At 42.5% G+C, this 26,488-nt stretch overlaps 1 protein-coding gene across 5 annotated transcripts in view; it reads right to left on the reverse strand.

Moving 5' to 3' along the window:
• INPP4A (inositol polyphosphate-4-phosphatase type I A) overlaps positions 1-26,488 on the reverse strand; it is a 121,262-nt gene that overhangs the window by 59,481 nt on the left and 35,293 nt on the right. For 4 of the 5 annotated variants that reach the window (XM_084844357.1, XM_084844358.1, XM_084844356.1 and 1 more), the window contains 9 exons: positions 21,610-21,781; positions 11,793-12,011; positions 10,746-10,790; positions 9,279-9,397; positions 9,065-9,181; positions 4,405-4,484; positions 3,449-3,560; positions 1,921-2,011; positions 617-764 (listed from right to left, as the gene is read on the reverse strand). In XM_084844357.1, coding sequence (XP_084700483.1) covers positions 617-764; positions 1,921-2,011; positions 3,449-3,560; positions 4,405-4,484; positions 9,065-9,181; positions 9,279-9,397; positions 10,746-10,790; positions 11,793-11,898 — 818 coding nt within the window. In that variant the 5' untranslated portion in view covers positions 11,899-12,011; positions 21,610-21,781. Of the gene's footprint in view, positions 1-616; positions 765-1,920; positions 2,012-3,448; positions 3,561-4,404; positions 4,485-9,064; positions 9,182-9,278; positions 9,398-10,745; positions 10,791-11,792; positions 12,012-21,609; positions 21,782-26,488 lie in introns of those variants that run through there. The other variant, XM_084844360.1, reaches the window with a different exon arrangement.

A 26,488-nucleotide genomic window follows, 5' to 3' on the forward strand; every position in this document is an offset into this window, starting at 1 on the left:
CTCTGTTGTTAACTGAGGACAGAACTACATGCTATGAGGAAAATACAGGGTTTTCAACCATATGTTTTTCCTTAATAGGCAAATGTGGGGGTGGGGACACTTGTAGAGGATTATGGGGGGGGGGACTTAATCCTTCCCCTGCCCACTGATTCTCTCCTGAAAATCCCACCCACCATAAGGAAATCCAGTGGCCTTCGGGGAAGAATATAAGGGGAGAATCAGCAGGCATGGAAGGGGTTAAGCACTATTGCCACCCACCAGTTCTCCCAAGCAAGTACCACCCTGCCCCTATTTTATCTCAAACATAGGTTTGGGAACACCTGTTTACCTAGACAACATGTGGTTCCAACCCTGGAGCACTGGAGAACTCACAAAAGCAAACAGTGCAAGTGATTATGTTGTCTCATTGTACTCAGGGCTGCAAAATATTTACAGACCTGGTTAGAGAAGAAGTAAATCAAAATTGTGAGCTCACCACACTGTGCAGATAGTTACTACAGAGCTGCATTACTTGCAACAATATCTGATTTCCTCTGTAACGTCAAAACCACTGGTGTAACTTAAGCATTACTACACTGACTGACATCTTCTCTTCTTTTATTTCTTTATTTTCTACCTTGCAGCATCTTCCTCAAGTAGTAGTTTCACAAACTGTCTGGGAATGTGTAGGGAGAGCACACTCTCCGCCATTTGCTCCAAAATCCTCAGGTGGTTCCCATCCGTGGTGGGGAAACGATACATGCGGCAAATGGCCCCTCCAAAAACTAAAATACGAAAACAATTACGTAAGTACATGTTTTGCAATCGGCATAAAAATTCCATTCCCCTAACACTGAAGTTAATTTCATTAACCAGAAATAACACAAACCCTATTCCCCCTAAATGTAGAAAATCTAGTTAACAAAACATTACATTGTCTCAGGGCATTTCCAGAAAAGGGGTTGCATCCAATGAGGTTATTCTGCTAGCACAAAGCTTCTAGCACTTGTGGAAACCCTGTTTTAATCCTTGTGCAACCATTAAATTCAATACTTTGATTCTGCTTGTGCAAGGTGTTGCACAAGGCATTCCACATCGTTGCTCAAGGCGCTGAACAGCTCATTACGACTTCATTAAACTAGGTGGCTCTTGCACTAGTTATGCTAGTTCTGGGTTATATCTAACTTTATGCTAGTAGGGGAAAAAACAAGCTAGCTTTGTTCTGCTAGTGGGTGCACAACTGCTATCTGAACTAGCACAAGCAACGCCTGGTCTAATGAATGGGTTGTGCAATGCCTCGTGCAAAGCCTCCAGTGGCGTTTTCCCCCATTTCATCTAATTGTTTTGGATAAAACCTTGCAAAAACTACAACTTGCCTTAAAACTACTGTTTATACTGCAAATATGGTTCCACTGCTCACAAAATTAATTCTGTGTATGAACCTAAGCTCAGCACTTCATCACTTATCCATGCAATTGAGATGGAAACCAGTTAAAACTAACAGATGTGTCCAATCGCTTTTATATAATCCAGACTGTGATGAAACATGCCTCTGAAGACTAGGGAGTTACGAGCGGTACCTGCAACAAAGCACTGCAGTCTGGCGCGCTCCCTGCTCAGTATTCCAGCCTCTCCGTTCCATTCCACCCTCCCAGTCAGTCAGTCATCTGTGGCACTGAGAATGCTCAGTCCCCACTGCGCTATTTTGGGTTTCCACCAATCCCGTTAGGGGGTTATTTTCTAAATATTTTCATGTACTTCTCAAACCATGGGGTTCTGCCAGGCTTGCTGATACCTCCCCTTTGGGGTAATAGTGGTGGAGTTTTGGCTACATAAGCAATGGCACTCACAACATGAACATCAAAAACAGAGGAATGATTCTTCACTGGATCATTCAGGTGTGAGACCCAGAAATATTAATCAGCACAGATAACTGCTTACCAGATTTTAACAAGACATCTTTCCGTAACGAAGCATATTTCGATCGGATACCTAAAGACTCTGTTAAACTTTCATCAACCGGCAGCACAGTCTGAAGAAAATGTAAACAGTAAAATACGTAAGATGTAAAACTTCATCATCAGCCCTTTATAAAATATGCTTATGGTGGCACTATAAAGGGCTGTTTACTCCCGAGACAACTGCTCACAGTTTTAACCAGATCCTCTATCTTTTGGCAGGTAAGAACACACACATAACATACAAAGCTGCTTTCTATGCAGCTACAGCTACAGCTCCCATCATCCCTAGCAGCCATGTAATCCAACATATCTAGAGGTCACCAGATTGGGGAAGGCTGAGCTACAGAATATACAGTTTGAGTTAAATTTATGCAGGTGATTGCTGTACCCTGTTACAGGGTGAGGAATCATCCACTATAAAATTCAGTGGCGTCCATGGACTATCTATGTGGTTCTGACTTTCCTCTTTTGTGATGACCATTGGTTTTAAACACATAAAAATAAAATAAGTGGAACTTGCTTTTCACATTATCATTTCATGATACATTAGCAGTCAGTGTGAAAGAAAATTCAGAAGGCAAGTTTCACATACACTTCCAACCTTTCAGTTTCTTAAGGCCTACTGTACTGAAGTACCAGTATGGAAGTTAGCTAGAATGTCAGACTTAGACCAAGGAGATCCTGATTCAAATCCCAGGGTCAATGGGTTGACTTTGGGTGAGTCACCCTCTCTCAGCTAAGTCTACCTAGCAGGACTGTTGTGAAAACAAAATTATAGAGGGGACCATGAACACTACCCTGCACTTCTTGGAGGAAGGCTAGGAAAAACACAACAATCAGATAAAATGGACTGACTAAAGTGAGTGGGATAATTCAGTATTACTCAGCCTAACCGACCACACACAGTAGTGGTGATTTATTAGTGGGATAACCCCCATATACATTGTATTGAACTTCTTAGGGGAAGAGAGAGATATAATTGTGACTAATAAGCAAATAAAACATACATGGTTTTTTTTAACCAGAACAAAAGCTTGATCATGCTAAAAAAAGAAGAAAAAAAGAAGACAATCGCTCTCTCTTTTTAAAAGACAAAGACAGTTTGATTCCCTGACTTTAAAAATTGTGGACCACTTCACACCATCTGCTTTTCTTCCATCCAAAGCAGACTTCCACGCAAGCAGTACAGGCTTGCATGGGCATAAAGATCATATGAACGGCACGACTGCAAATATGGCAAGCAGCGCATTCCTCTGAGCATAGCGGCACAGCTGCTATGAGCATGAGGACTGCTGCTAGCCATACTCATAACTGCTTGGTTCACAGAGTGTGTTTGCCTGTGAAAGCTTGTACCCATGGAAGGTCTGAACTGCAGGGGGAAACACTGTGTGAACAAGTCCGTGAGAGGGCTGGTAAAGCGTGGCGAAAAGGAAGTGTTGAGGCAATGACGGATCACATTTTTTATACACAGTACTGTCCTGAGATGGAGACAACATGTCCACACTCACCCTTCCATTGATAGTGTCAGGAGACCTGGTAACAGGAGGCCTCTGGTCTGTTTTTTCCTCCATTTGCCATCCTATGACTGTAATGTTACCGACACGGTCACTTTCAGCAGACCTGCAACACATACATTTTCACTGTGATCAGTTACTTATCTGTTTACACATACTATGCTATGTGGATGCAGTCCCTAGTCTTGACCATAGACTATGTCCATAACCCTTTATAGCTGCACAGATACTTCAGATGCAAACTAAAGATCAGGATTCAACACTGAATCTACCAAAAAAATAAATTAAAATGTAAGGAAGGTTCCAAGCAGATGGATATGTGTAGCCTAGGAAATCAACCTGCCATGAACCAAGGGAACTGCAAGGTCAATCTGTTATAGCAATACTGTAGTGCTTTACAAGGTAACATAAGCAAAACAGATAGGCCCCTTTCCCAAAGAGCTTACCATCTAAATTTCAAAGGCAGGGGAAGGCAATGAAGGAAGGGCATTTGAAGTCCTACACAGCTTGGGACCCAGGTACCTGAAGAACCACCTTCTTCTATATGTTCCACCCTGCATGCTCTGATTATCATATGAGGCACTACTTCAGATCTCCCAGCATCGTGAAGCTAGGCAGGCAACCACAAGGTCTAAAGCAGGGGTGGTTTTGGCCTACAACTCCCATCATTCCTCCCCATTGGCTATATAGACTAGGGATAAGGGACACTGTAGGCCAAAACATCTGGAAGGCCACAAGTTGCCCACACTTGCTCTGGAGCCTTCACTGTGGCTGCAGCCACTTTGTGGAATACTCTGCCAACAGAGATTTGTCATGCCTGACAATGTACAATTTTGGGTGGTTTTTGGTTTTACCCAAGTTTACAGCGCATCAAATGGACCAGTCTTCCTGCAGTAAGCACAGATGTGGGCCCCCAATCCTTTTCAAATGGAATGAAACTCAATACAAACCTTAGTGTTAAATGCAACCTATGGTTCCTCTCCTTAAGTACGTCCTTTACAGTGAAGATCACAGAACCCAATAAATACATCTGGAAAAGACAAGCATTGTAAATGCAGAGGACATGTTAATCATGAATTATTTACTTTGCTCATTTCAGTTTGGAAAGCCCATCTCTATGGCTTCAATATGTAATATGAAACCAAAGTCAAGTCAGTCTCTCTCTAATCATAGTTTAGTACCCAAATGATGGTTGGAGCATACTATCTATATGCATATAGATAGACAAACCAACCATAGTTTAGAGCTGCTTGTCTGCTTTCATTTTCAGTACTCATGTTTATAAGTTCACTCCTATCTCCAGAATGCAGCAGCCTCTAAAAGCAGAGCAATGACAGTAACTTCAAACCATGGTTTCTGATTCTGCTTTACTGGCCAGTCACAAGCCATAGCTTGTCAATTCGGATATCAAACCTTCTTAATTGTGGTTTGGTAAGCCTTCGTAAGACTTCAGCAAAGGAGATCGTTACCTTGTCGTGGTGCTGGAGCTTGAGCATCTCAATGACGTTGTGAGCTAAACCGTGAGGGGACACCCAAGACGGTCAGACTAAATATGATCCCTGGGGAAGGAAACGGCAACCCACCCCAGTATTCTTGCCATGAAAATTAAATGGATCAGTACAACCAGAGATATGTCGGTATACCATCGGAAGATGGGACTCTCAGGTCGGAAGTTGGTGAAAATGCTACTGGGGAGGAACAAAGGATACCCCAGATGTGATGACGCAGCTAGCTCAAAGCCGAAAGGACAGCTAGCAGCCGATGGTGCTGGTGGTGAACGACGAATCTGATGTTCTAAAGATCAACACACCATAGGAACCTGGAACGTAAGATCTATGAGCCAGGGAAAATTGGATGTGGTTATTGGGGAGATGTCAAGATTAAATATAGACATGTTGGGGGTCAGTGAACTGAAATGGACTGGAATGGGCCACTTCACAGCAAATGACCGCCAGATCTACTACTGTGGACAAGAGGACCACAGAAGAAATGGAGTAGCCTTCATAATTAATAATAAAGTGGCTAAAGCAGTGCTTGGATACAATCCAAAAAATGACAGAATGATCTCAATTCGAATTCAGGGTAAGCCATTTAACATCACAGTGATCCAGATATACGCCCCAACCACAGATGCTGAAGAAGAAGAAGTAGATGAGTTCTTTGAGGATCTGCAGCACCTACTGGATAGTATGCCAAAAAAAGATGTTATTTTCATTACAGGAGGTTGGAATGCTAAGGTGGGTAGTCAAATGACACCTGGAATTACAGGCAAGCATGGTCTGGGAGAACAAAATGAAGCAGGACATAGGCTGATAGAATTTTACCAAGACAACTCACTGTGCATAACAAACACTCTCTTCCAACAACCTAAGAGACGACTTTATACATGGACTTCACCAGATGGTCGACACCGAAATCAGATTGACTACATCCTTTGTAGCCAAAGGTGGCGGACATCTATGCAGTCGGTAAAAACAAGACCTGGAGCTGATTGTAGTTCAGATCATGAACTTCTTATTGCACAATTTAGAATGAGACTAAAGAGAATAGGGAAGACCCACAGATCAGTTAGATATGAGCTCACTAATATTCCTAATGAATATGCAGTGGAGGTGAAGAATAGATTTAAGAGACTAGATTTAGTGGATAGGGTCCCGGAAGAACTATGGACAGAAGTTCGCAACATTGTTCAGGAGGCAGCAACAAAAAACTTCCCAAAGAAAAAGAAAACCAAGAAGGCAAGATGGCTGTCTGCTGAGACACTGGAAGCAACCCAAGAAAGAAGGAAAGCAAAAGGCAACAGTGATAGGGGGAGATATGCCCAATTAAATGCAAAATTCCAGAGGTTAGCCAGAAGAGATAAGGAATTATTTTTAAACAAGCAATGCACGGAAGCGGAAGAAGATAATAGAATAGGAAGGACAAGAGACCTCTTCCAGAAAATTAGAAACATCGGAGGTAAATTCCAGGCAAAAATGGGTATGATCAAAAACAAAGATGGCAAGGACCTAACAGAAGCAGAAGAGATCAAGAAAAGGTGGCAAGAATATACGGAAGATCTGTATAGGAAGGATAAAAATATCAGGGATAGATTTGACGGTGTGGTCAGTGAGCTAGAGCCAGACATCCTGAAGAGTGAGGTTGAATGGGCCTTAAGAAGCATTGCTAATAACAAGGCAGCAGGAGATGACAGTATCCCAGCTGAACTGTTTAAAATCTTGCAAGATGATGCTGTCAAGGTGATGCATGCCATATGCAAGCAAATTTGGAAAACACAAGAATGGCCAACAGATTGGAAAAAAATCAACCTATATCCCCATACCAAAAAAGGGAAGCACCAAAGAATGTTCAAACTATCGAACAGTGGCACTTATTTCACATGCCAGTAAGGTAATGCTCAAGATCTTGCAAGGTAGACTCCAGCAATTCATGGAACGAGAATTGCCAGATGTACAAGCTGGGTTTAGAAAAGGCAGAGGAACTAGAGACCAAATTGCCAATATCCGCTGGATAATGGAGAAAGCCAGGGAGTTTCAGAAAAACATCTATTTCTGTTTTATTGACTATTCTAAAGCCTTTGACTGTGTGGATCATCACAAATTGTGGCAAGTTCTTGGTGCTATGGGGATACCAAGTCATCTTGTCTGCCTCCTGACGAATCTGTATAACGACCAAGTAGCAACGGTAGGAACAGACCATGGAACAACGGACTGATTTAAGATTAGGAAAGGAGGAGAGCAGGGTTGTATACTCTCACCCTACCTATTCAACCTGTACGCAGAACACATCATGCAACGTGCTGGGCTTGATGAAGCCAAGGCTGGAGTTAAAATCACTGGAAGAAACATTAACAATCTCAGATATGCAGATGATACCACTTTGATGGCTGAAAGCGAGGAGGAGCTGAGGTACCTCATAATGAAGGTGAAAGAAGGAAGTCCACAAGCTGGGTTGCAGTTAAACCTCAAAAAAACCAAGATTATGGCAATCAGCTTGATTGATAACTGGCATAGAGGGAGAAAACGTGGAGGCAGTGACAGACTTTGTCTTTCTAGGAGCAAAGATTACTGCAGAAATTGACTGCAGCCAGGAAATGAGAAGACATTTACTTCTTGGGAGGATAGCAATGACAAATCTTGACAAAATAGTTAAGAGCAGAGACATCACACTGACAACAAAGGTCCGCATAGTTAAAGCAATGGTATTCCCCATAGTAACCTATGGCTGCGAGAGCTGGACCATAAGGAAGGCTGAGCGAAGGAAGGTAGATGCTTTTGAACTGTGGTGCTAGAGGAAAATTCTGAGAGTGCAAGAAGATCAAACCAGTCCATCCTCCAGGAAATAAAGCCACACTGTTCACTTGAGGGAATGATATTAAAGGCAAAACTGAAGTACTTTGGCCACATCATGAGAAGACAGGATACTCTGGAGAAGATGCTGATTCTAGGGAAAGTGGAAGGCAAAAGGAAGAGGGGCCGACCAAGGGCAAGGTGGATGGATGATATTCTGGAGGTGACGGGCTCAACCTTGGGGGAGCTGGGGGTGGCGACGGCCGACAGGAAGCTCTGGCGTGGGCTGGTCCATGAAGTCACGAAGAGTGGGAAGCAACTGACCGAATAAACAACAACAATAAGCCTTCTTAATTATGTCTTAAGCCTTCTTAGCTATGGTTTGGTACTATGTCTTAAGCCTTCCACCTATCGTTTGGTATTATGTCTGAACTGAGTGTGTACACATAGGCATGAGAGAGAGAGAGAGAGAGAGAGAGAGAGAGAGAGAGAGATGCATATGTGTCATATATATATGACAAAGAAGAATTTTAAAATGCTCCACACATTTATTATTTAGAAACTAATATGGGGTTTTCGCTTCTTTATGGGAATAAAAATGCCCCTCCATTAACATTTCTTGTGGGAGAGGGGAAAGGAAGAAACTCCTAAAATGTCAACTTATAATTATCTATCAGGGGGTTCTATCTAAAGATGTCCTTCCATTGGAGGAAAGGAAGCTTTAGATCCAACCCAATTTAAGGGTCAAACAACATGTTAAATTCATTATGTAGCGTGCAGTTCCCTTTCTGTTTTTCTGTTATTCAAACGTAACGGGGTGGGGGGCTGATCCAGATTAGGACTGCAGCGCATGGAGGAGAAGCTTAATCCTTCTTTCCCCAGCCATGACTTTCCTGAGAATTCCTACACAGAAGTTACCAACAGTTTTTTTAAAAAACCCACTTGGGGGATTTTTTAACTATCAGTAACTGCAGCAGGAGGGGGTGGTTTTCAGGGATGATCACAACTGGGAAGGGGTTAAGACTCTCCTCCCAGTTTGCTATGTTCCTGATGCAGTTTGCCCTTGTGTTTACTTCTAAGTAAAAAAAACCACCCAAAAACCCAACTCCCTACACAGTATGTATTTAACACAATGTGTAGTTTGACCCTAAGAATCTTCAGACACAAGCTTAGAATGTCCACCTAACAATTCTAGCTTTTAACCTTCTGATTACATACAATAAATGCTGGCCAGGTATCTGGGACCAAAAGCATGCAAAATTTTGTTTACATTTGCAGCAACAGGAATGACAGAAGAGATTTATTTGTAAAGTAGACTTACAGTTCCCTGAGATCTATCTTTAACATCATATACAGAAAGTTTTATTTGTGTCATCTGATTAATAAGAGAGTCTTGAAAAAAGGCAATACTGCTGAGAAAGATAGGATTGCTTGTTCCCTGTAATTAACAAAAAGAGAAACAGAAGGGTTAATCTGGATAATTTGGGATCCGCTGAAATTAACCACTAGGCAACAGCAAACATGCTATCACTTACCTCAATAATTTCAGTTTGTGCATGTTTTGTCCAGAATGCCTGTGGAGGTGTAGTTACACTCACTGCTACAAAACTATTTGGCTTTCTATCTAGCGATGGAGTAAGCAGCTCACTGCAAGCTATAGGAAATCAACAATATCATTTTTACACATTGAGGCACTGCGTCACATAAATATAATATGCAAAGAATGACAAGGGGGGAAATCTATCAACTTTTCACTTGTCTGCCTTGTTGTACCTGGATACAGTACAACCTTGGAGCCTGTTGTTAGGTTCTTGTAAAAAGTCATACGTTTTTCTTCAAACTGACAGTGGGGAAAAACAACAGAGGGAAGGAATTAGAGAGACAAAAGTAGGGAGGAAATAATGTTGGCAAATTCTGTTACATGCACTTACAGTTGGGAATGAGGCCGTTTTTGATGAGGGATTCGAAGGAAAGAAGAGAGGTGGCACTAAGTGTATGGTCAGGGAGAGAGTTTCACGTGCTGGTGATAGCAAGGAAGAATGGTTGGCATCATTTAAGGAAGCAGGAACTCTTAGGCTGGCCAAGGGTGGTAGTATTGGAGGAGCAGAGGTCCTAGGTGGTAGGATATACCGATTTGGTTTTCTGCTGAGTTTTTGTTTATTCTATTATGTTAATATTGTTATTGATTTATTTGGTTTATTTTGATACATATTTCTATATTCTTGTGTTTTATTGTTGTTTTATTTGATATTTTTGTTTTGTTGGTACATCGTGGAGGCTTTCCCATCCCGCAGAAAAGTGGTATATAAACAAAATATAAAATTAAACAAATAAAAAAACAAGGGCTAAAAGACAGGGTGTGGTAACGCCAGAGACAACTTTAAATATAAAGACAAGGTGTTTGTTCTTGATATTGTCAGAAGCACGTTGTTATGCATCTGGCAAAGCAGGCTCGACATTTAAAAGTATATCAAAGTATATTTGTTAGTTTTTAAGGCAGGCGTGCAGACCCTCTTTCAGCTAGAGAGCCAAATTCAATATCAAAGAAGCTTTTGGGGGCCACATTCTAGTGGTGGGCATGGCCAAAGGCCAAAGGGGTGGGCCAACAATGTACCAAAATTAGTAGCATATTTTAGTTTAGAGATCTTATTGCCAGTAACTACACTTTAGGAGAGGCATTTCAACCTTTTAGAACAGGGGGAAAACTGTGCAAAGGTCAGGAAAACCATCATACAATAGGTGGTTTGCAGAAAGAGGGTGGGGCCAAGGGGAAGGGGTGGGGCCAGGGGAAGGGGGCATGGCCATCTGAGAACCCTGGAGGGTCAGATTCGGCCACTGGGCCTGAGGTTCCCCACCCCTGCTGTAAGGTTACAGGGTCATGCAAAGTATAGTCTACTTTCTACTCACTACATATAACAAGCCGCTATTTATATACAATGAGCTTCACATCAGCAGATACAAAATAAATATTTTAGAAGTAGTGGGGAAAGAAAGCTACTTACCTAAACTGAATTCTAAGACTGGCTCGTCTGGATCCTGGATGTTTCCTACAAAGCACAAAAGTTAGCATAAGCTTCACGATATATTGTTCTTATGCAAGTCAATTTGTTCATATTAAAATGTACTGAAGTTGTCATTAGAAAGCAGGATTTCCCCTTTTAAACCCTTTTCACAAAAACTTAAGTGATTTGGAAAAAAATAAGCAAATAAAAATTAAACAGGCCAGGATTCAAAGAACTATGTAAACTAGCTCCCCAAGGGAATTTCTGTTTTTATGTATCTCAACTAGTTCCCCACCACTGCCAAACCCTAATTTCAAACCACTTTCAAAATGGATGAGAGGGGGAAAGCTCTGATGGTGTTCAAAGAAAAAAATGAGGGTACGGGAATCCTATTCGGTACCCTATTGTCATGCACTCTTTGAATGGAGGCCAGTTTTTAAAAACTGCAGCTTCTGATGTGAAATTATTCATTAAAAATTCTTAAAGGAGTGCGAAGGGAAAAACTTTGACAACAGGTATAGAAGTCCATAAATACATAAAACACATCACCTCCCAGTCTAATTTTTCTCTGTTCTTTGCTTGTACTGTCCCAAAATCTACCCTCCTCCCCTGACATCTTGCCTGCTACTTATAATTTGTGGGGAGGAGGGTACATATTACAGAGTGTGTACATGTGTCTTTTCTTTTCATCATTCATTATTATTTACTATTAATGTATTTGTTACTTTTACATCCTGCCTTTTCATCCAAGGAGTCCGAGGCAGTGTACATGACCCTCCTCCTCTCCACTGTATTCTCACAACAACCCTGTGAGGTAGGTTAGGCTGAGAGCCACTGACGGGTCCAAAGTCACCCTGTGAGCTTCATGGTTTTAGAACTCAGGTCTCCTGAGTCCCAGTCCAATACTCTAACCGCTACACAACACTAGCTTTCCCCATCATCATTTGGGGAAAAGAACTGCCTAAGAGACTCAAATGTCAAACATCGAAATAAGATGAAGAATGAAATACAAGTGTGAGTGCAAAGCAAGAGGGAAAAGGTATTCACCTGACAAAGACAAACCTAACATGTCAGAGGCAACATCAATAGTTGAGGCCCGCTGCACAGTGCGCGATTTTGCACCATGTCGGGGGCTGTGTTCCTTTGTTGACATGTTGTCATGGGGAAGACACCTCTTTTCACTGTTTGACCACAGCAATATCTTGGTGAAGTGTCAAAATACAGCAGAGTGTTGTCTTCACTTGCAGCTCTTATGACGTTAGCATGCTAAGACATTAAAAAACACATCCAATTTTAATTAGGTTCCACATTATGCTTATTTAAATGCTCATTTTACCAGGGAACGGTTTAAAGCAGTGGCGGGCAAGTTCAGACAGTCTGGGGGCCAATTTCACCAACCCACCCCCTGCCAAGGGCTGCAATCCTATCACAGCAGCAAAAAAAAAACAATTTTAAAAAATGAAAACAAGCTCAATTTGTTTATTCTAAGCCTCTGTGGCCGTTTCCCACCGAATTTCAGTCCCAAACCATGAGTTCCCCCGTCTTTTTTCCAAGAGACACAACAGATAAATAGGGGCAACAAGGGTCACACTGGGGGGGGGTTGCCACATGTAGTCCTCAGGCCACCTGCTGCCCACTCCCGTTTAAAGGATTTTAATGGTGGCATAAAGAAGAATGCACTGACCATGTTAACAGAACAACACCAGCTTAAATACATGTCAACTTACCCTTTGCAACTAAGAAAAAAGATTAATCAAATAAAAGAAATAATATATCAGTCCCACAGCAGCCACATCACCCACCCACCTTGGTCGTATATGGGTCTGTGTTTACACTGTAATCCGACAGGCTGATCTATTGAAGTTCTTCTGTTGTCATATGATCTTAGCTTGACATAGCCTGAAACTGACTTTAGGTCAATGAAAAACACCTACTTGGTAGGAATCTTGAATTTAGGAATTTGGAACTGGAGTCACTGGTTCTGCGCATACTACTGCACAGTTGGCCAGGCAAGCAGGTAGTGGTATACACTTTGGCTGCATTCAGACACAATGCTAAAGTATATGAGAACAAATCTCAGCAAGCCTCACATTTGCACACTCTCCTCTCCCCACTTCTCCTCCAGCATGGCCACCAAAAGGAGCCTGGAAGTTTCTGCTTCCATTTTAGATTAATTGCAGGTTAGCATATTGTCTGAACCCTAAACTGTGGTTAATCTTAACTATGGTTAGTTGAAACAAGCCAGTTTCATAAAACTATAGTTTGACGTTGGCATGTTTCCACAAACGAAAGGATTGCGTTCAGATGACACAACAAGCTGCAGTTAATCGAAAATGGAAGCGAAGCCTTCTAAACTCCTCCTTGCTGCTGTACCAGTTGAGAGGGAGGGGAAGCACAGAAAGCTCACTGCAGCTCATTCTTGTAATGCTAAACCATGGCTGACTGGGTCATCCGAACAAGGCCAATTATGACCCATAAATCAAAATGTCTGTTGCTCTTTCATGTGAAAGGAATCCAGTGTTATGTTGGGCATCCCACACCCTAGAACAACTTTTCTGACAACTACCTCGCACTGCAAAGCTTCAAAATGGCTTTTCTCCAGAAATGCTTTGGCAAATCTGCCTGCTGAGCATAAACTCAAATTTTTTCCTTCCTCCTAGGCATGGCCTAGCCAAGCCTTCAAGTAAGTGTGCACTGAGCTTCTGAGTGGCCAAGATGATCTGCTGTATATATTGCATATCCAAATAGCATTTAAGCCATGCTGGAGTTAAAGAAACGCTTTGACTAGTACAGCAACATATAAAATTAGTAAATCAACAGGAATAAATCTTCAGAGAGAAAATTTTATAGTTAGAATTTTAAAACACACACATCAAGTTTGATAAATTTCTCAGGATCATACAAGTATTCTATCCACCCAAATTCTCAATTAAAACCAGTTTACATGAAGCTCCCCATGGTAGTAAATTTTCATCATCTGTGAGACATTTTATACCAAGCAACTTTATACTTACAGGGGGCTATTATCCTCTTGGGTAAGACTTGCATGGTATCAAATGGTTTAAAGGCAGATTTATTTTCCCATCTAACAAAAACGCACATACGTTCAGTTACTCTGGCAAAGGTTCTAAAATTGCTATTGATTTTAAGTACACACTTCTATTTAGACTTCTAACCATATCTCATGGCTTTGCCACTGTGAACTTCACTGCTGTAATCACTTTAGGTGTGTGATAAGGATTTTGAAGGGATTCAACCGTATCATGTTCAGAAGCTTGCCAACTTTAAAGCTATCCTGTTTCAGAAAGGGCAGCAAGCAGCTATAAAAGCAATGAACTTATGTGCAATGGGAATTATATCAAATTAGTCCTTGGTAAGTAGTAAGCGAAAATGGAAAGAAAGCTTTTATAAGACAATTCTGAATAAGTTCTCCAGGTTTTGCTCACTTTTAGAAGTGTAACAGATCTCCAATTGAGGTTCAGAGCAATTGAGATGCCCAGATGGGGCCTGCAAATGTGTGCGTGCTTGTGAATGCCATGCTCAGTATTTCCACACTGTCACAAGGGTCCCAGCTTAACATGCTGCAGCTGGCCTCACAGCAGAGCAATTTGTTGCCCCTCCCATCAGCTGTCTCACCACCCTTGAATGGGGGGGGGGAATGGCCTGCAGGATAGGTGGCCCTACCACCCCCACTGTCTGCAAGATATCCCTGTTGTCCTAGAATTCGTTGGAAAAACACTGGCATCTGTAGCAGCTATGGAACACTGAAAGGGTTAAAGTTAACATGTTTGCTATTTAATTTTGATAGTTTTAGTGCTCTGTAGGGGCTATGCGTGCCATTAAAAAAAAAATGGTGCCCATAAGGGGAGGGGGTATTCTGCCCACAGGGGGGTATCAGGGGGCAAAAATGGCCCCTGGATCTCCCACAGTTGCCCACTCCTACCCTAGAGCAACAGCAGCACTTGATGCCCCACAGTGAACATATGGCTGCCCGCATGGCCTGCCATCTCACCAGCAGCAGAGGGAGTGCTCAACAGCATTGCCAAGCACTGGCAGTTAGGATCTTGGAAGACTGCCACTTCTGAAGCAGAGGGCCCACAAGGCACCTCCCAGCAGCAGCAAAACACTGCAACATAGCAGCGACACCTGGCTTGCATTATGAGCTACTTACTAGCCAACAAGTAAATGAATGAATGAATGAGTCAATTACTCAAAGTGTTAGCTGCAGTGCAGAAATCCTCCAAACTGTACTGACTTTTAGGTTAAGTGTTATGTCAAATACAAGAAATGTCTCTCTCGCCCCACTCTTTGAACTCTCTTCCCATGCAACCAAAGCATCATGGGAGCCACTTCCCCGTGGTGCATTACCATGTGGCTTCGGTATGTGTGTCCAATACCATAAACATGTGGACAGGGCCTATTTTTCAGTCTCTCTCACTTGATTGCCCCTGCCCATGCAGTTCCTGTATTCAGATATATATCACACTGAAGAAGACTTGTACCACATGGAGAAGTGGCTCCCACAATCCCTGTGGCGGGGCGCCACCTGGGGAGGGCTGTGTTTCAAGCCACAGATCAGTCCTCTGGATCACTGGTATCCCAAGTTATTTTGAAATTTAAAAAGGTAACCATAACTAATGTTCGTGAAATATACTTTTATTTTGCACATTTTTAAGGGGAGGCAGTTGAATCATACTTTGAATTCTCCCCACATACCCATCCACCATGCTGAACTATTTGCCTCCTCCAACCACAACTGAAAAGGCCCCTTTTATTCTGGGTACACGTGGAGGGGACTTAAGACATGAGCGATAATGACTTGGTTTCTCCATTTTGAACCTACTTGGAAAGCAGGGGCTGAAAATCTTGTCCAGAGGCAGACATTTTAAGCCTAGCTGCATACAGATTAAGCCAAAAGTGACTGTTTGCTTTGTAGAAGCACTGCACAAATGTCCCACATCACAGCACGATGTCCTCCTCTCTAATAACTGCCTGCCACTAGAGACATGTTTTTTTGACCCCAGAATGGAAGTAATTAGTTTCAAGAAACCCATTTTAGTGGTGGCAGCAGACCTCACATCTGATCTAATATCAGTCACAATTAAATTTGAAAGTATTGAACTGAAAGCTACCATGTTAGCCAGTAATTCAGCACTCTTTGTAGATGGAGACGATATATATTCACAACAAATGTATAGTCTGCTTGCTTTCTTTTATTTGCTCATTCCTACTCTAATTAATATTATTTTCTCCCAACTATTCTAATTCCTTTAATTCAAACTCAATTCACACAAAATAAGCACGCCTACAACCAGAAGTGAGAATTCATTAAGGAAACAAATAGAGCATTAAAGCAGATATGTTTCTGTGCCATAGCTAGGAAGAACGAATCACGGCTTGGTTTAACTTGGGGTGCTTCCAGACAAGGCTTTTATCATGCAAATTGCTCTGCCTCATTCACAGAATTTTATTGACGTGAACCAGACAACAATGTCTGCCAACCCTCCCATTTTTTCCCACTGCTTCTTCCATCTTTTTTACTTTCCAGAGAAGAAATCCATGAAGGAGCACAACAAGAGCAGGGATGGGCAACTTGTGGCTTTCCAGATGTTTTGGCCTACAACTCCCATCAGCCCTAGCCAGCTTAGGCAATGGTGAGGGATAATGAGAGCTGTAGCCCAAAACATCTAGAGGGCCATAAGCTGCCCACCCCTGCCAAAGAGGCTGCAGTGGGTGCCCCTTAGTTGCCAGGCTCCACTCAAAAGTGCTGGGTTTTTTTTAACATTTAACCCCCTAAATCAGGGATGGGGAATGTGCAGCCCTCCAGATGTTGTGGGACCACAATTCCCATCAGCCCTCACTACCGACTATGCTGGCTAGGGCTGATGAGAGTTGTAAGCCAAAACAGCTGCAGTCCAACAACATCTGGAGGGCCACGCCCCTGGCCTAAACAGTCTGGGTCCAAGAAGGAACACCACCTCCTGCCAGCTTTATCTCAAGATCTGCTGAAAGGCTCTACTTCACATGCCCTTTGCTGACTGAAGAACAGTGAAAGGCTCACAAGCATAGGGCCTTTTCATTTAGGATTGCCAGGTACTGGAGGCTCAGACCTCGGGAGATAACGGCAGTGCCTCACAGGTCGGGGGGCAGAGCCTAGTGAGGCCCGGTGGGTGCAGGGATGGCACCTGGTGCACCAAGTGGCGGAGCTCGGCAGCTCAATTTGGGGGCTGAAGAACATGGAGACCTTGAGAAAAAGGGTAAAACCCTGAAATTTTAGGTCAAAACCTAAGGTATGGCGACCCTATTCTTGATGTTGGTACTCTTATTGTGGTGAGTACACCCCTAGAGAAAACCCATTTAGCTCAGCCCTTTTTCTCCTTCAACTTGTAAATCTGTTTTATGGGGGTGGGGGTGCATCAGCACCCAAAATCTTCCGTTTGGGTTGCTGATGCACTGGGGTGGGTTTAAATGGGTTCATGCTAACACTGAATCTTTTGGCTGAAGAGAGGTGGCTGGCTGGAAGGAGGCAAGACTGAAGTGGTGACTCATACAGAGAAGCAGTAGGCAGCCTCTTTTGTGTGTGGGTGCTGTAAGCTCACAGGAGCTTTTCGTATTTTAAGTTTCTTTAGCGCTTGCAGCACATGAGCAGTTCTTTCCCCACACCTGAAGTGTACTGGCACACAGTTTGGGAGTTGCTGCTGTATCATCATCATCATCCCCAGAATAAAATATTTTGCTTACCCCACTAACACAACAGAATGGTTTCCCACTATAACTAAGTGGAACAAACTGCCTGCTTGGCAGAGGAGAATTTTTCACATTACTATAAATCCAGAATATGAGTTTATTCTTGCCAGATGGATGGGGATTTAAAGAAACAGTGTGAAGAAACAACATCTTTGACTAAGTAGCTTTTAAAACAGGAAGATCTTCACTTATTTTTTAAAAGGTTTTTAAGGAGCTTCATTCTTTTATACAACATTCAAACTGTGTGATTGTTTTTTTTAACAGGAAAGATCAAGTACTGCCAGAAGTAAGAGTTACCATCAAATCTCAGCTCAAGCAAAGTCTGAGAGAAATAAAGAGAATCCTGCCCAGGAGAAAGATGTATAGGACTAGTGGCATTTGTAACAGTATCAGTTTTAGGACTAGTGTCAACTTGATAAGACTAGTGTCATTTCTCAAGGATGTAATCAGAATTAAGGTACCAACTGTGGCATCCGTTTAGCCCTGCTCCAAATTCTTCATAAGTTTTTTGTTTTGTTTAATGTAATCTCCTATTCAATTTCAGAAGCCAATGCTATCCAAGAAGTGCAATGTGCCTTTGCAGCCATATTTATAGAACAAGCTTCCCCTGAAACCCAGTTAAATCCAGTTATAAATAGAACACTGCAGGAGGCAAACGTTTCATGACTATGTTTTTTTCTTCTTCGTTCCTTCTAGGACTCAGGACACGTTATCTGAGCTATGGCTTTTCAAACAAACTATCAAGGTATTTTTTGACTTTGGGAGGGGGGCTTCCCTAGTAAAAAAGCTAATTCAGATTTGAAATCCCATGCTCTAAATAGAACATACTGATCTCGTTCACACAGAGCAATGAGACAGAATCTGGAGAATCCTGGCTTCTTCTTCATGAGCTGCATGCTGCTGCACACAGCCCATTCGCTCCCACTTGGCTCCTCCCACCAGCAGGAGTGGCTAAACTAACCAGGAATCAAAAGCTGAATGTGGCATCCAAACCAGGACTCCTGGCTTGTTGTGCCCCTTACAAGCCAGAATTGCAAACCAGGTTTGTTCTTGGTTTACAGTTCTTGGCATGTACAGCCCTGCAGCCCAATGTCATCCTTGTACAATTCCCAGCATTCCTGATAAGTGGCCATAATGCCTGGGGCTGATATGAGTTGAATTTTAAAACATCTGGAGACCACCAGGTTGGGAAAGGCTGCTCTAAACCTCCCTTTACTATCTATACCACGCTCCCTCACTGGAGAATATAGTTTGGGTCTTCTTCACCCAACCAGAATAGTATTTATCACAGTATATTAAGTGTGGAATATGGTTTGAGACTGTCACATGTACCTCCTCGCTAGTGCCTATGTCATCAGTGGTTCATACTGACCCATTCCATACTGACACACTCCATATCCCCCAAGCCTATGCTATTTTCAAAATTTATTTTAAAATATGTTTAAGTGTTCCTCTTTATGTTTCCTTTAATCTCTACCATACCAAATCAACATGTGTGCTATTGCAGCTTTGTTTAGAAGTCTTTTTAGAGCTCATGCTGAACACCAGCAACAAAATTCTCTTATCCTGTGATATTTCCAGGCCATTCTTTGAACACCCTCCCTTTAAAATGTAGCTCTAGACAGTGTGTTCCATAGTGCGTATTCCCATTTTTTAGACACCACTCCATGGTGTGCTACTGCAATGCCTTCCCCACTGTCTGTACGCTCAAGCCAATGTGTGAAGGGGCTCTAAGCACTGAATGCGCAGATGGCAGGGCACGTGGCTGCTCCACACATCGGGAGCGAGACTAGCCTATGTGGCCAGTTGACTCCCTCATGCGTTCTTTCAATGGGGGGGTGGGAGTCATGGGAGTCCCCCTAGTGTGCGAGTATGAAAAAGGCCCACGTGGAGAAATGCCCATGCTTAGATACAAGAGTCTCTTCTTCAGTAACTCCATTTTGACTTCTTGGGTTATTTTTCAGCTACCTTAAGAAGCTACCCCTTACCTGTCAGGCACAAAGCATATATGCTGGTAAGCTGGTTCCAGGAGACTTGCTCAGAAAGTACCATGTCTACCAGGGGCAGATGGGTTTCCCCCAGAAGAGACAGGAAAAGATTCCCACCTTTTGATCTTTGGAATCTGTCATTCCTCCTATTACGTCTGAGTGTTACATGCAAGACACACATTGCCCCCATTTTCAAAAACCTCATCCTAGAGGCAGTCTGCTGACCCACCTGTCACACAAAATCTACTCCAATGGGATGCAGGGCAGAGGCCTGTCTCCACTTCCAAGGAGATGACTGGGCAAACTTTTCCCCCTCAGCCCCCCTCTCTCTAAGTAGCAGAACTGAAATTCCCTTTCAGGCCCATGAAAAGTTTGTCACAGCTATTTTGCCTGGAAAAGAACAGCTGACCGCCGTGGCTTCAGCATCCATAACTTTAGAATCTGCATAGATTTTCCAGATGTATAGGTAAGTTCACTGAAAAAATAAAGTAAAAAACACACACCATGGTATCTGTTTTGATCCCCGTGTCCTTCTGTATCTATGTTTCCTGATTCTAAATAAATGCATTACATTTGGAGACCTGTTTTGGCAAGTGGCCTCACAACTCAGGAGTTCCCCCCACCCAGCCACAAGCCTAGCTGTTCATGCTAAAAGGTTTCAGAACAAGAGGGAAGAGGGAGTTAAAGAAAGCCTTTGGTCAGTAGTGATTAGGTGGGGCAGGTAAAGCTCTTGCACAAATCCTCTCCAAGTTTTCTTCCTAAGGAGAAGATGGTGGTGAAGCCTGTTACAGAGAAAGGGACAATGAACCAGAAGTTGGGTCAAAGTCTGACTCAAAATTCTTCACTTACCCCTGCTGCATCTACTCCTCCGCTCTGCTGACACACCATGGGTCAGAGCTCCCAATGGCTACTGCTGGCTATGTGCTTTTCCCTTTCCAGCATGGGAGCACATCCTAGCTTATTTTCCAGGTTTGCCAACAGACATTAAGCCAGAGTCCCTTGGTTTGGATGTAATGGAAAGCTCTGGCTTAATATAAACCAAGATCTTTGTGCCACAGCCAGGGCACAATGTAAGCCAGGGGTGGGGGGGAGGAAGGGTGAAGGAAGGAAGATTCAACCCACTCATTCCTGGCTTCACCATGGCATATGAATCCTCAAAACAAGCATCTGATCTGGGCTAATGTGTATTTGGAGGACTTATCTTTACTTTATCCCACAACAATTTCCACTTCCTCATTTTTCAAGCATTATCAATCTCCAACATCTGCTTAGCTTCAGCCACTGGAGGAACAAAATGGAAAGGAAAAACTGTAGCAGGCTAGTTACCTGGATCTTTTAAAATAGCGTGCAGGTGGTTTTCAAACTTTCTGCTGACAGAAAACCCTTTCCAAGCAACACCTACTGACTGGAATCTCCTGCATGTCAGCTATGGAATGCTATGCGTTACAAGGAATTGTGGGTATGTTCTACGGTACACATTCAGTTTCTGTGGGATGCTAACACCGCATGTGTACTCAGAATGAGCACTAGAACACACCCAACACACCCGTGTGGCTGCAAAATGCCCACTATCAATGCGGTCTCTTTCAGGAAAATTTATCTGCCATTATGGATCTTTGCATTCTGGAACCCTTCATACACTTCCAAGGAAATTCAGGGATCCCCAGAACACAGTTTGAAAACCACTGCAGTAAACAATTCGAGAACAAAGTTTTGATAACAGGGCCTCTCATGAAAGAAAATGTCCATTTGCTATCCAGCGGCTTGTCTTAAGTACATCTTTAAGGGTTTTTTGATCCCTAAAATGCTGTGTTACAATAACTGTTATTAAAACAAACGGCCATATTCTGTGCTTTAACAAAAACAAGCAGCAATTTAACCCACATTCTGCAAGAAGGAAAGATTTCAAGGCAAATTAAGACCTACAAAACCTATTTTTGCTTCTACTCGTTATGGGAGGGGGAGCAGGGCTAGCCATTTCCGTGGACAGTTGCATAACTGCATTGGAGGCCCACCCTCTGACCACTGAAAACCCTTTTTGGCACACACACAGCCAGACACCAGAGATTTTACCAGAAATTGCCCCTTCCCCTGGTTTATTGTCACAGCCTTAAAAACTAGATGCGTACCTTTCCGGTTTTCAATGAAAAGTTGAAAATTGCAAGGTAACTAATCCCAAATTTTGCACTCTTCCAATGTGGAATCAGGAAATACATGCAGCCCTGGCCATGTTGCCTTAATTCATTGTGCATGGAGACTCGCCGCTCTGGCTCCCAGCCGTAAGTCTCTTATACATAAAACCTGAAAAATAAGAAAAGGGATCCTTGGGTAAGTGGTAACAGATGAAGGCTGTGAATAACACTGTAAAATATCTACTCTCCAGAATGTCACTTGCAAGCTAGCCTGCTCTATAAAGGTCAAAAGCATTTAATTTCAACACTTCATTGTTGGTTCTGGGAAGTGCTCCCATAGGTTGATAAATAATTGAGCAAATTAATGAATTTAAGCAAAAACAAAAAGTACATTTTAAGCTGCCAAGCCATTCCCCAGTTTGACAAGTCATCTACAGCTGTGATTAAGGTCAGAGCCCTCTCCAATCCCAGAAGAGTTGGTTCTGGAAGTCTGTAGCAGCAAACCATAAGAGGTTGCCTGTGGCAGCCTCGAACTCAGGCAAATATATTGTGGCAGAACTTTCATAGCCATTTCCAGCGGGGTTGCTTTGGAAAGGAAGTGAAACCTCTCAGGGCTGTAGTAGGGTCATGCCATGCCACACATACCAATTGAAAATATGAGCATTAAAAAATCTGCTCTGAGATTTCAATAAAGATTACAAAACGTATTTATACTCTTACATCATTAGGTAACTGGGAGCCTTTATGAATTATAGAATATAATTCTATAATTCTAGACTATCTAGATCACATATAACCAGGTCAAGCATCTTAATACAGAAAATGAACTCCTGGACCCAGTCACCAGCCCCAAATGACATATCTGTTGCTAAATTGTACCACTTCAGATTGTAAATAGGGCACTGAATGATTTACCACTTCCCTCCCCAATAAAAATAAAATACCTACACATATAAAACTAGGATACCAAGGAGAAGTTTACTTGTCACCTGGAGTGGCTGGGTAGCTGGCCAGATGGGCAGCTAATAAATCAAATAAATAAAGTTTCTGGACTCCTTTTGCCCAGCTTTGCACATTTTCAATGTATAGGGAATGCTTGTTTTGTTTACATGAGAGAACATATAACATGCAGTCTCCCCTCTACAACTGGAAGTGGCACAGTCCAGCTACAAATATATCAGTATGACAGTGTGTAAAATGAAAGTCATGCACAGCACAGGCATCCATTCTAATGCAAGAAAGGAATCCTTTTTACTCAGTGACATATGTCTTATTCTATGTTGCAATTAAAGTTCCTCAGTGGATATGGAGCTGCAGACAAGCACCTTATAGAGCAGTCCAGTGAAAGAAAAAGTAAGAAACACAAATATCAGGTTTATATAAAATAAGGGTGCTATACTGAAGCACACATATTATTATTTACAGATCCTCTTAATAAAAGAAAAGCATGATGTCAAACAATGGAAGGTACCACTGCAACCAGTTAATGGCCTTTCCAGACAATCAATTCATAGCACAACAGAACACACTGCATAGAATCCTGATATAGGCCTAAAGAATGGCTTCTGTTCAGGAATATCACGTTTTCCCATCAATCCGTCAAAACATTTGCACTGCTGGGAAAATGTGATTCTTTACCCAGAAAAGGAGCTGCTGTGCTTTGAGTGCCATGTGGAACACGGCTGAGCAAATATCATAGGTAGCTACTGGAATGTTCCCATCGCTGAACGCAAGAGACGGAACCTCCCCCTGCCAGAGCTATCCCATGTTTTGATTCTAACCCAGTAGCCAGCCGTTTATCAATGTGTTCAGTTGAACAGGTAGGGCACTTGTATTTGGTTATTAAGTAAAAATGACAATGATCGTGTTACCAATACTAACGTGATTTCAAACACCATATATTCAAGTGAGTTTCCATTCTGTATATTGAACAGAGGCAAAATGTGACAGTTCTGACTACTTAATGCTTACTTAGCATGTATATATTCCAAGAATCCAAAGTGCTCCACACACATTATCTCTGTGCCATAGCCCTCTAAAGTAAGGCAGTATTATCATCCCCATATTACAGAATGGAGGTGAGTCTACTTGCAATATGCTCTCATGCTGTACCATCCCTTGCCTTTTTCAAGGTCTCTTTTCAAGCACACAGCTACTTTTTATTATTCGGAGAGTTTAAGATTTTACAAAGTAATCATCTCCAACTCTCCCTGGATATGTTAAATGCCAAAATGCACTTTGTAAATCTTCAGTGCCCTGATCAATAAATTAAATGCAACTGCTTCCTTCACTCTGCCAAAGACAAACTTCAAATATGCAGTAAAGATTTGCTTAAAAGTACCTGTTATTGTCGATTACTTTTTAAACATGGCACTTTATAAGAAGTGGAGAAAATAATTTGTAACTCCCAGGGAAAGGTTTCACTCTAATTTCACACACTTGGGAGATGTTCTGGGGATCCCCCCCCCCGCCCCCAAATGTATATTCTCCTCTTTTGTATGGGCATATGGGCATTACTAAAGGAGAGGAGATGTTCCAGTACTGTGTAATGCTTGCAGGATATCCCTAGGGGTCACTATACAGCAGAACCCAATTACAACCATTATCCCTCTAAGAAGAGACATCCATTTACCACCCAAATTGCTGCCCATTGTGATATTAAGGATACAACACTGACAAACCATTTTGGTTCTGTGGGAGGAGAATGAACATATTTGCATTAATTAGCAATCCCGTGGAAGAAGCCGGAAAGAGCAACAAATCAGAGGACCTTTGCAGGAAAAAGACTGTTCTGAAATGTGGTTTTAAAAATGTGGTAAGCTTTCATGCACCCATGAAGCTTACATTACAGGCTATAGATAATCCTTGTGAAATTACAGGGGTACATACATTTTGGCTGGTCTTGGAAACTAGGAACAAAATGTGCTTGCTAAAGACCCTGCCCCTTCTCTGAAAGGAGGAGGGGACTGGTGTCATACTGAGCCCTGGGCCACCTCCAAGGACCTGCACTACTAAGGAGCCAAGGTCCCACCCCCTCTGTAGTTCAAAGCTGGAGGATGGTTGGGGAGCTTGTCCTTTTGGAAGTGCTTGAAGCATCTGGTCAATGCAACTGGAATGGCAAGACCTTCTCTCCCCTGCAGCTCTGAGCTGGGATTGGGGGGTGGGGGGCTCATCTCCCTTGCATTAGGTTTGGAGATATTTGGAAAGCACCTGAACATCTTGTTGCTTTCTGAGCAACTCCAAGGTTCAATGCAAAGTCAGGGAGAGCCCCAGCCCTCCCCCAGAGCATCCGGAGAATGCTAGCAAGCCTATTTGCAGACCTCCTGATTAGGTAGCTAATGACGTTCAAGGTGCTGCTCCATTCCTGCTATAAGGGGTAAAAGCTGCTCTTCACAAACCAAAAGCACCATTTAAGGTAATGCACTTTGTACTATAAAACAATGTGGTGGCAAAAATGCATATCCTGTCTCCATGTCAGCTTTCACTGCTGAAGCTGTGCCAATGCATAAAAATACATACAAGTTTCCAAGGTCAAGGCAGGCCCAATCCTATTCATGTTTATTCAAAAGCAAGTCCTACTGGATTCAAGGGAGTTTGCTCTCCAGTAAGGGCGCATGATATTTGCAGCTAAGGCTCAGTTATATTCACCCACAACATCACTTTCCGTCAAACTCCCTTTCAAATCAGGCTCCGAAATCGACAACACCTTGTGGGCTTGGTCCTCAGTTGCCTTCATTTTATGTACTGCACAAATGAAACTGCAAGACTTAGATCAAAAACAGAAGACCCAATTAAAGCACACATGCTCCCAGGATTTCAACAACATTGCAAGTGTGTTTTTCATTAGTAATGCAACAGCATATCCTGCACCTCAACCTAATTGTCTTAAGGATTCTTAGAGTAGAAAAATCCATACAAAACTAATATGCTAGGATACTCACGTATTTTCCCAAGAAATAGCCAAGTATTGCCATTTGCCAAAGGCTGGTTAGTGCTGTAGCTGATAATAGGGTACGCAACAGTTATAAGTGAACCATGAAGGGAGAGGGGAATTTGTATGGGAGAGGAGAGTGCATGCAAGCCCACAACATATTCCAGATCTCCCAGCCAGTCAAGTGATGAGGAATATTTCATGTGCCTCAGGTCATGCTGAAATAAGGTTGTTCTTCAATCTAGACTAGGCTGTTTCTGTTTGCTCTGCCATCTTGCATCACGTATACAGTGAATGGTGAGATAATAAAACTCATTAGTAAACACAATGTTAGTCTAACTTCTCCCATTCATTTTAATGGGTCTACTCTAAGTAGGGCCAACATTGGATACAACCCACTTTTCCCTCAAGCGAGAATGACTTTGCACTGCATAACCAATACCAATTCTGTCCTTCAGAGTTCAACATACCAAATACTAGCGTAGTGCTCCTGCTTTTAAGGGGGAAGTAGGAGCTCAAAGAAAAACTAAACTAATCCCAGATTTATGTTCTATATATCTCAAAGCAGTCAGAATGAAAAGGGACTGAATATCCTGTAATTAAACTGCTTACCAGCAAACAAAATTCAGTTGCCACACACTAAAACAGAGTGTATGGTGCAATATCCATTTCTGAAGGACTTGCTTACAATAATTAGATCTCAACTGTGATCATATCTCAACTTTGTTAAATACATTTTCCCTAAAAGACATTATGGAGATGTACTTTGTTTGCATCCCTGTACACGAAGCCACCCTCTGTATCCCATATGGGCATGCATCAGTTTCTGCACTGACCGTTCTTACAGGAAAAGCAGAAAGGAGCTGCTAAGCCTGAACCTATGAGATCTAGAAGCTGAGCGTCGGCCCTAACACCAATAGTACCACAGAGCTCACTGGCTAGCAT

Source organism: Heloderma suspectum, chromosome 3 (assembly GCF_057233095.1).
Source record: "Heloderma suspectum isolate Gila_16-S chromosome 3, 16-S_ref, whole genome shotgun sequence".
In the NCBI taxonomy this organism is placed as follows: Eukaryota; Metazoa; Chordata; class Lepidosauria; order Squamata; family Helodermatidae; genus Heloderma; species Heloderma suspectum.